The 10751-nt window shown below is 39.8% G+C and overlaps 1 protein-coding gene across 1 annotated transcript; it reads right to left on the bottom strand.

The window, feature by feature from the left end:
- Positions 1-9468: 9468 nt before the first annotated feature.
- On the bottom strand, positions 9469-10401 carry LOC138427240 (olfactory receptor 10D3). Its single transcript, XM_069566605.1, has one exon. The coding sequence runs from the start codon at positions 10399-10401 to the stop codon at positions 9469-9471; it is 933 nt and encodes a 310-aa protein (XP_069422706.1).
- Positions 10402-10751: the final 350 nt, after the last annotated feature.

Raw genomic sequence — 10751 nt, 5'->3', positions numbered from 1 at the left:
TAATTATATTGGGCTTACCCAGATCACTAGGATGATTTCAATTCAAAGTCAGCTGATTAGCAACCTTAATTCATCTGCATTCTTAATTCCTTTTTGTCAGTAACCTAACACGTTCATAGGTTTTGAGGATTTGAATGTGAGCATCTCTGAGGAATATTAGTCTGTCTACAAGGCCAATTGACAGATTTCTTCACTGCTGAGCTATCAAATTCCACCATTAGTCAATTTTTACTGGACAGGAATGCTAAACAAAGATTATTGGAAGTGTTCAATAAATCCACCCAAGCAGGGTTTCTGGAATACAGAATTAAATCCATGTAACTCTACATCCACCCAGAGTGGATCACTAAAAATATCACCTTAGCTGCTCATTCACAAATTGCGGGATCTGAAAGTTAGCAAATTTATTTAGCAGCTGAAAAATATTAGACAAGTCTTTAAAATTAATCTATTTTTGCTTTAAAAATTGATAGCTGAGTTGTTGCCAGAGGTGTAGTAGGGGCAGGAGAGCAGAGAGTCTGAGAGCACAAGCCTGACTCTCACAGTCGTTTTGAATCACACAAGCATTTCTGTTTTACTGGTGTGTGAAAACCTGTAATGTGTTGCCATGACAATCTGCATGTGTTGCCATAACACCAAGAAAAAAAAAAGATTATATCTTTTAATGACCAAATCAGGAGAAAACAACACAGTGTGGAGCCCCATTTTTCAAGCTTTGTTGTCTGGACAAGGATGCATCTAAATTGGACCTGACATTCATGATGCAACAGAATAAATAAAAGTTACCTTTATAAAGTCAGACTTTTAAACTTGAAATTTTGAGGATGAAAAAAAATCCTATAAAAATTAAAAATGAATCTATTATGGAATAGAAAATAAAGTATTTATGAAGCAAATTATCAAATAACCTTTAAATTAAAAGAGAGAGAGAGCTTAGACCATTTCTAAGATGGATGAAGATAATTTCCAGATAACTATCCTCCCCCCATCATCCCCTGTTCCCCTCAACTTCATTCCGTCCTACACAGTTTTTCCTGCATAGCCTTTCAAGTCACTTCAGTGGAATATTAAAAACACTGGCTAATGGCATGGGAATAGTACTAAGAATCAGAAGACTTGGGTTTGGAAACCAATTCTACCCAAATTATTGTATTTCCTTAGGTATGTGTCTTAGATATTTCCAAGTTATTTTTTATCAGTACAATGAGAGAGAGTGAAGAATTCAGCAATATGTGTTGATCCATCACCAGGAAAAGCTTAGCAGTTGTTCCAAAGGACTTCATAGACTGAGATTCATAACGCTAGCAAATTTGTCACAGTCTACACATCTGACCTTCAGTTTTGTACCTTTGGAAACTTAATTTTCTCCACATGCAAAAAGGAAATTAATCTCTCAGGGGATCCATTTCACATCAACCAGGCACATAAAACAGGCATAAAGCCAGAATCCTGATTTATTAATTTTCCATGAACCTAAGATACTTAAATTGTAAAGAGCAATATTGTTACAGATGGGAAGTCTGAATACCAAAAGTTCAATTTAATTTAAAATGGGAATCATAAATGTCACACAAACTAGCAAAATCTGCACCCTGCAATTTCTCTCCAGTGAGATCTTATTCAGAAGTCAAATGAAAAGGAAAATAGGTGAATTGAATCAAATTGAACAGAATCTGTTTTTCTCAGTCTTTGAATTTTATTGTTCAGTAATTTGAAAAAGAAAATAATTCAATTAAAACTACATTTGGAGTTACCTACTTCTTATTCTGGCAAGATATTAATTAAAACTGTAATTAACACTAAAAGCTACTTAAAAAAAAAAAAGGCGGGGTGGGAAATAACATATAGTTTCACAGACAAAAAAATACATTCTTCCCAAGGAAAGGCAATGCCAACATTAAAATTTTAGTTTTGCCATTGACTGGTGAAAATTTTATCACACTTTCATAGTATTCCATAGACCAGAAGTAATAAATCACCAGATTAGGTATTTTAAATAGCTGTTGCATTCATCACTCAGTATAAGTCATTTTCCAATGGGCGGGTAATACTTAGAATCAATTGGCTACAACTTCCTTTAATTCCTTTCTGCATGAGAGTGGACTTGACGTTGAAACCATAATACTTGGAGTCTATCTCTTGGGTTTATTTTAGCTGTAAATATTTATCTTAATAATGTATCTTTTTTGTAGTTCTGGATCTGAACAATTCCTACCTATCCTGAACACTGTCCCACTGTCATGGTTGAACATTCGTATCCTTCTAAAATTCATGTGCTGAAATCCTAACTCCTAAAGCGATGGTATCAGTTAGTGGGGCCTTAGGTAGATGATTAGGTCATAAGGGCAAAGCCATTGTGTGTCAGTTGCTCAGTCATGTCTGACTGTTTGTGACGCCATGGATTGTAGCCCTCCAGGCTCCTCTGCCCATGGAGGTCGATTTCTGACCCAGGAATTGAACCCAGGTCTCCTGCATTGCAGGTAGATTCTTTACTGTCTGAGCCACCTGAGAAGCCCCATTTTTAGCGTCATTATGAAAGAGATTCTAGAGAGTTCTTTGTTCTTTCCACCATAGGGGACACAGTCAAAAATGGCCACTTATGGACCAGAAAGCAGGCTCTCGCCAGACACCAAATCTGCTGATGCCTTGATCCCGGACTTTTCAGCCTCCAGATTGTGGAGAGATAGTGTTTCAGCCACCTAGCCTATGGTATTGTTGTTCCAGGGACCTGAATAAGTTGACACTAATAAATTATATTCTGGATAAACACATTATTTCAGATTACAGTCAAGTCTGGCTGGACCAGAATACATTACATTTGGTAAAGTTTGTTTGTCTGATATAGTGTTCATTGAATTTAGAATATGTCTCAGAGAGTAATCTATTTACGATCCCAAGTTATTTGTGAACATCCCTCTTTGGCATCTCGTTTAAGAGCCAAGAATATCCACCTTATACTTTTCCAATCTCACAGGTCTATTTTGAGAATAAAAGCGGATGGATTGTGTAGAGTAACTTTGCAAACCACAAATGACTATGCACACATTTGAGTTTATTATCATCATTCATAAGAAGGCCAGAGATACCAGTGATGTGCATCTCTTTGATTTAAATTAGGGACCTTATTAGACCAAATCTGATACTCTTCCAGTTATTATTTGAGTTCTGCCTTCTTAAGTCCTTCTATCCTGGTTCATATGATCCTTTTGAAGCCCTGTAATTATCTTCTACATTAACTGATTTGTGCCAATGGCCAGGGGACAGTCTATTGATATAGGAAAAGAAGACATAAGGAGTATCACCAACACATAGAGAGAAAAAGACCTTAAGCCGGGTTTCCCTGCTGGCTCAGCAGGTAGAGAATCTGCCTGCAACGTGGGAGACCTGGGTTCTATCCCTGGGTTAGGAAGATCCCCTGGAGGAGGGAAAGGCTACCCACTCCAGTATTCTGGCCTGGAGAATTCCGTGGACTATACAGAGTCACAGAGGGTCAGACATGATGAGTGACTTTCACTTTCACTTTCTACAATAAACAGAGACTGGCTTTGGTACCACCCTTCCCAGAGCTTTCTGCTTGAGAAATATGAAGAGAAATTGAAAGCAGTCAAGAGAACTTCTGTGACCACCAGCTGTAGCACCTGTTAATTTGGCACTGAAGTTACATATATATAAGGAGAGAGTCATATGTATATGTTTCTGTTTTCCTGGATTGTATGCTTTTACAGAACTAAGATAAATTTTATTTTCATCTTTTTTCAGTATCTAAACAACAGCTTATAAGATATGGATCAGAATATTATCTATAGCCCTTGAAGGGAAACTAAACATCTTTGTCTCTGCTTAATGACTAAACTATTATTTGGTCTTGTTTATTTTCTCACTTTCCTGATTAAATTTATTCTTCTATTATAGTTTTTCTACAGGCAAAAGGCAGGTAGAGGACATGGGTGTGGGACCATAGGTTCCTGCTCTGTTTCAGTATTTTGTCTTCAATTTCTCATTTTGTCTTAAAATATTACAAAAAATATGTATTAGTGAAGCAGGAAAAGTGCAGTCCCTTGCTATCATTTCTCTAGGCCCTTGGGCGAAATTGGAAACCACCAAGGTGCTCTTGGATATTTTTTGTAGGATATCCCCTCCCCATTAACAGCCTTTGGGATATTTCTGAGATTCAGCAGAAGGTGAATTCACCAGGCTCAATGCAAACAATAGTGTGGCTGAAAAGAAGGCTGTGAGCTTCTAGAATAAATGTCGTGGTCCAGATCAGGTGAGGAATCAACACTGGGAAAGTATCATCCATCTCTTTCATGGTCCAGGGAACTTCCTCATGAAGGGGATGGAGACCACAGGGGATGGAGACCACAGGCAACAGAGGCGGCATGGGGTCGATGTTTGCTTGGAGACAGAGCTTTGTCTCCAGCTCTTGCATGTTTTTTTATATCCTTGGTCTTCTCTCCTCTTTGCAAGTTTCCTCAGATTAGATATAATCAAAGTTTCCAGTGCCTTCATTTATAGCTCCTGCCCTCCTTTTATTCTGGAAAAAGATGTAGAGAAAGATGTAACACTTCTTATTGCTGGGTGGCCCTCCTTGCTTTTCTGTTGCTGTGTTGGATCCTAATTGGTGTGCCCCTTCATATCTCACTATAGGGCCAGAGTGAGATAAACACACCACTGACCACTTGGGTTACCATTTCCTTCATAAGGATTGGGGGGAAAAAAAAAAGTCCTTATCTAGGTTCTTTATCTTCTTGGGTTTGCATAGATAAAGATAAGTGATCCTATTTAGTGCCTTACCTATTCTCAACGGGAAAGATCCCTAAGTATTTGGTAGATTTTCTCATTAAGAGGAAAAGCCTCAGCTTCATAACCTAGTCCTATTATATTCTAGCTAGGTGATCTTGAGCAAGAAATTTCTTTTTTATTAAGCCTTGGAAATTCATTAATGCAATTGAGATAAGAATACAACTGTCACAAGATTGTTGTGAGGAATAAATGAGATCGTTTTGTATAGCATTTTGCATATTATCTGATGAACAGTAAGGGGTCTATAAATAATGATCTCCATACTAGTGAACCAAAGACAGGAATGTGAGGCACAAATGAGTGAAGAGACTATTGAAAACAATTATATACAGATAGTCCCCACTTACAACTGTTTGACTTTTTTTTTTCACTTTCTGGTGATGCAAAAGCCATATGCATTCAGTACAAACCTTATTTCTAATTTTGAATTTTGATCTTTCCCTGGATTCACTATGTGTGGTAGGATATTCTTTCATGATGCTAGACAGCAGCCGTGAGCCCAAGCTCCCAGTCAACCATATGATCATGAAGATAAACAACTGATACACCTACGCCATTCTGCATACAGACAACCATTCTGTTTCTCCCCTTCAGTACAGTATACTGTAAGTTACAAGACCTATTCAACACTATTAAAAAGTAAGTTTTATATGAAATGATTTTGCCCAACTGTAGGCTACTGTAAGTTTTCTGAGCATGTTTAAAATAGAGAAGGTAATGGCACCCCACTCCAGTACTCTTGCCTGGAAAATTCCATGGATGGAGGAGCCTGGTAGGCTGCAGTCCATGGGGTTGCTAAGAGTCAGACATGACTGAGCAACTTCACTTTCTCTTTTCACCATCATGCATCGGAGAAGGAAATGGCAACCCACTCCAGTGTTCTTGCCTAGAGAATCCCAGGGACGGGGGAGCCTGGTGGGCTGCTGTCTATGGGGTCGCACAGAGTCGGACACGACTGAAGTGACTTAGCAGCAGCAGCAGCAGCAGCATGCAGTAAAGGAAGAAAAATGAAACTTTATGTTGCCTCTGACATTCAGTCTGTTAATACTAAAAAGGAAAAGATCCTATCAAGTTCTTATTCAGTATTTAAAATTACATTCTTCTATTTATTCCCTCACTTCATAGCCTTGGTCTCAGACATAGTTTCAGTTCAGTTCAGTCACTCTGATGTGTCTGACTCTGTGACCCCATGGACTGCAGCATGCCAGGCCTCTCTGTCCATCACCAACTTCCAGAGTTTACTCAAACTCATGTCCATTGAGTCAGTGGTGCCATCCAGTCATCTCATCCTCTGTCATCCCCTTCTCCTCTCACCTTCAATCTTTCCCATTATCAAGGTCTTCTTAAATGAGTCAGTTCTTTGCATCAGGTGGCCAAAATATTGGAGTTTCAGCTTCAACATCAGTCCTTCCAATAAATATTCAGGACTAATCTTATTTAGGATGGACAGGTTGGATCTCCTTGAAGTCCAAGGGACTCTCGAGAGTCTTCTCCAACACCACAGTTCTAAAGCATCAATTCTTCAGTGTTCAGCTTTCTTTATAGTCCAACTCTCACATCCATCATGACTACTGGAAAAACCATAGCTTTGACTAGATGAACCTCTGTTGGCAAAGTAATGTCTCTGCTTATTAATAAGCAGTCTAGGATGCTCATAACTTTTCTTCCAAGGAGCAAGTGTCTTTTAATTTTATGGCTTCAGTCACCATCTGCAGTGATTTTGGAGCCCAAAAAAATAAAGTCTGACACTGTTTCCACTGTTTCCCCATCTATTTGCCATAAAGTGATAGGACCAGATGCCATGATCTTAGTTTTCTGAATGTTGACTTTTAAGCCAACATTTTCACTCTCCTGTTTCAGTTTCATCAAGAGGCTCTTTAGTTCTTCTCTACTTTCTGCCATAAGAGTGGCATCATCTGCATATCTGAAATTATTGATATTTCTTCTGGCAATCTTGATTCCAGCTTGTGCTTCATCCAGCCCAGCATTTTTCATGATGTACTCTGCATATAAGTTCAATAAACAGAGTGACAATATATAGCCTTGATGTACTCCTCTCCCAGTTTGGTACCAGCCTGTTGTTCCATGTCCAGTTCTAACTGTTGCTTCCTGACCTGCATACAGATTTCTCAGGAGGCAGGTCAGGTGGTCTGGTGTTCCCATCTCTTGAAGAATTTTCCACAGTTTGTTGTGATTCGCACAGTCAAAACCTTTGGCATAGTCAATAAAGCAGAAGTAGATGTTTTTCTGGAACTCTCTTGCTTTTTCGATGATCCAACGGATGTTGGCAATTTGATCTCTAGTTCCTCTGCCTTTTCTAAATCCAACTTGAACATCTGGAAGTTCACAGTTCACATACTGGTGAAGCCTGGCTTGGAGAATTTTGAGCATGACTTTGCTAGCGTGTGAGATGAGTGCAGTTGTCTGGTAGTTTGAGCATTCTTTGGCATTGCCTTTCTTTGGGTTTGGAATGAAAACTGACCTTTTCCAGTCTTGTGGCCACTGCTGAATTTTCCAAATTTGCTGACATATTGAGTGCAGCACTTTCACAGCATCATCTTTCAGGATTTGAAATACCTCAACTGGAATTCCATCACCTCCACTAGCTTTGTTCATAGTGATGCTTCCTAAGGCCCACTTGACTTCACATTCCAGGATGTCTGACTCTAGTTTAGTGATCACACCATAGTGAATATCTGGGTCGTGAAGATCTTTTTTGTACAATTCTTCTGTGTATTCTTGCCACCTCTTATCTTCTGCTTCTGTTAGGTGCATATCATTTCTGTCCTTTATTGTACCCGTCTTTGCATGAAATTTTCCCTTGGTATCTCTAATTTTCTTGAAGAGATCTCTAGTCTTTCCCATTCTATTCTTTTCCTCTATTTCTTTGCATTGATTGCTGAGGAAGACTTTCTTATCTCTCCTTGCTATTCTTTGGAACTCTGCATTCAAATGGTTATATCTTCCCATTTCTCCTTTGCCTTTCACTTTTGTTTTCATAGCTATTTGTAAGGCCTCCTCAGACAACCATTTTGCCTTTTTTGCATTTCTTTTTCTTGGGGATGGTCTTGATCGCTGCCTCTTGTACAATGTCACATTCCTCCATCCATAGTTCTTCAGGCATTCTATCTATTAGGTCTAATCCCTTGAATCTACTTCTAGCTTTCACTGCATAATCATCAGGGATTTTACTTAGATCATACCTGAACAGTCTACTGGTTTTCCCTACTTTCTTCAATTTAAGCCTGACTTTGGCAATAAGTAGTTCATGATCTGAGCCATAGTCAGCTCCCAGTCTTGTTTTTGCTGGCTCTATAAAGCTTCTCCATCTTTGGCTGCAAAGAATATAATCAATCTGATTTTGGTATTGACCATCTGGTGATGTTCATGTGTAGAGTCTTCTCTTGTGTTGTTGGAAGAGAGTGTTTGCTATAACAAGTGCATTCTCTCAGCAAAACTCTGTTAGCCTTTGCCCTGCTTCATTTTGTACTCCAAGGTCAAATTTGCCTGTTATTCCAGGTGTCTCTTGACTTCCTACTTTTGCATTCCAGTCCTCTATAATGAAAAGGACAACTTTTTTGGTGTTAGTGCTAAAAGGTCTTGTAGGTTTTCATAAAACCATTAAACTTCAGCTTCTTCAGCATTACTGGTCGGAATATAGACTTGGATTACTGTGATATTGAATGGTTTGCCTTGGAAACAAATAGAGATCATTCTGTCATTCTTGAGATTACATTTTGGACTATATTGTTGACTATGATGGCTGCTTCATTTCTTCTAATGGATTCTTGCCCACAGTAGTAGATATAATGGTCATCTGAGTTAAATTCACCCATTCCAGTCCAATTTAGTTTGCTGATTCCTAAAATGTTGATGTTCACTCTTTCCATCTCCTGTTTGACCACTTCCAATTTGCCTTGATTCATGATCCTAACATTCCAGGTTCCTATGCAATACTGCTCTTTACAGAATTGGGCTTTGCTTCTATCACCAGTCACATCCAGAACTGGGTCTTGTTTTTGCTTTGGCTCCATCCCTTCATTCTTTCTGGATTTATTTCTCCACTGATCTCCAGTAGCATATTGGACACCTACCAACCTGGGGAGTTCATCTTTCACTGTCCTATCTCAAAAAAAGTTTAGCAGGAAATAAAGTAGAAAAGGTAGGAAAAGTGCAATGGCAAAGGCAATCTTCCTTCCTTTTAGTGGGAGGAGGAAGGAAAGGAAAGCAGGATAACAAGACTATACTATTTTGAGGGTTTCTCTGGTGCTCAGTGGTAAATAATCTGCTTCCTAATGCAGATTCGATTCTGCAGGGTTCGATTCCTGGGTTGAGAAGATCCTCTGGAGAAGGAAATGGCAACCCACTCCAGTTTTCTTGCCTGGAGAATCCCATGGACAGAGGAGCCAGGTGGGTTACAGTCCATGGGGTCAAAGAGTCAGGCATGACTTAGTGACTGAATAATAACAACATGCTATTCTGAAGCTATGAGGAAGGGGTTAGGTAATACAAGAAAATAAAACAGGCAAAATGATGACATATTTTGACATACCCATCCACACCATTCAGCTTGGGCTGAAAAGCCACATGTAAGAATTCCAGAGAAAAATTTCGCATATTGGGGCAGAAAGAACTCTATATCATCAACCCTTCCAGCCATTCTTTTTAAATCACAGAAACATGGTTTGTCCTGTGCAATATTTTGTTCAGAGCTGTTTTTACTTCTTTATTCCTCAAGGTATAGATTAAAGGGTTCAGCATTGGTCCCACCAGATTCATCAGAATTTGCACCACAGTTCCTAGCATTGGGTTAGGTGTGGGCTGCAGGTAGACAGTAATGATGGGTCCATAGGCACAGAGGATGGCAACGAGGTGGGCACTGCATGTGGAGAAGGCCCGACGACAGCCCTCAGTTGATGGAATCTGCAAGATGGAGATGGTGATCCGAGTATAAGACACAAGGATTAGGAGAAAGCAGACTAGAGATACTAGGCCAACGTTAGTGAAGCTCACCCTCTGAGCCAAGGATGTATCAGCACAAGCCAAGGGTAAGAGTGCTGGAATATCACAAAAGAAGTGAGCCACTTCATTGGGACCACAGTATGGCAGCGTGAAAGTAAGCAAAGTCAGGATGCTGGAATGGACACATCCTAGCAGCCACGTGCCCACAGCCAAGGCCATGCAAACTCTAGGGTTCATGATGACTGCGTACCGCAGAGGGTGACAGATGGCGGTGAAGCAGTCATAGGCCATCACGGTATACAAGAAACACTCGATGCTGCCGAGGAAATGGAAGAAGAAGAGCTGGGAGACACAGTCCTTGTAGGAAATGAGAGGGCTCAGGCCCATGAGGTAGAGCAGCATTTTAGGACAGGTCACAGAGGAGAAACTCATATCAAACACAGACAGGTTCCCCAGGAAAAAATACATGGGTGTGTGAAGGCGATTGGCAGAAAGAATAGTTACAAGGATCGACATGTTTCCCAGCAAGGTGCAGGCATAGAAGGGCAAGAACAGGACAAAGAGTAGAGTCTCCAGCCCCTCTGTGTGCGGAATTCCCAACAGGATGAACTCAGTCACCTCAGAGCGGTTCTTCATCTCTGTGATTGTCAGTCCTGTGGAAGGAAACGGAAGCAGAGGATGTGGAAGAATGTCCTGGTTTGACGTCAGCAGACTGAATGTACTGGAGAAATGAAGTATGTGAGGGACATCACAGCGTTTTGATTCAAAGTTAAGGAAATACTATGTCTAAGCCAAATTACAGAGCATTTAACCTGGAATGCAGCTACCATAGCAAAACATCATAGTTTTTATACCAAATATTTTTATCATACTGATTCTAAATGCAAATATCCTTTATTAAAACACTACTTTTAATGTTGGAGCAAGGCTTTTAAAGGGAAGGGTGATGCCCATACAAACATATGCTCCCTCAGAGTGGAGGAGTA

This window comes from Ovis canadensis, chromosome 21, assembly GCF_042477335.2.
Source record: "Ovis canadensis isolate MfBH-ARS-UI-01 breed Bighorn chromosome 21, ARS-UI_OviCan_v2, whole genome shotgun sequence".
Taxonomy (NCBI): domain Eukaryota; kingdom Metazoa; phylum Chordata; class Mammalia; order Artiodactyla; family Bovidae; genus Ovis; species Ovis canadensis.
The sequence above is the reverse complement of the archived record's forward strand: the minus strand, read 5'-3'. Positions and strand labels throughout refer to the sequence as shown.

Coding starts and splice junctions, on each gene's coding strand:
- LOC138427240 (XM_069566605.1), bottom strand. CDS start 10,401: ATGAAGAACCGCTCTGAGGTGACTGAGTTCATCCTGTTGGGAATTCCG.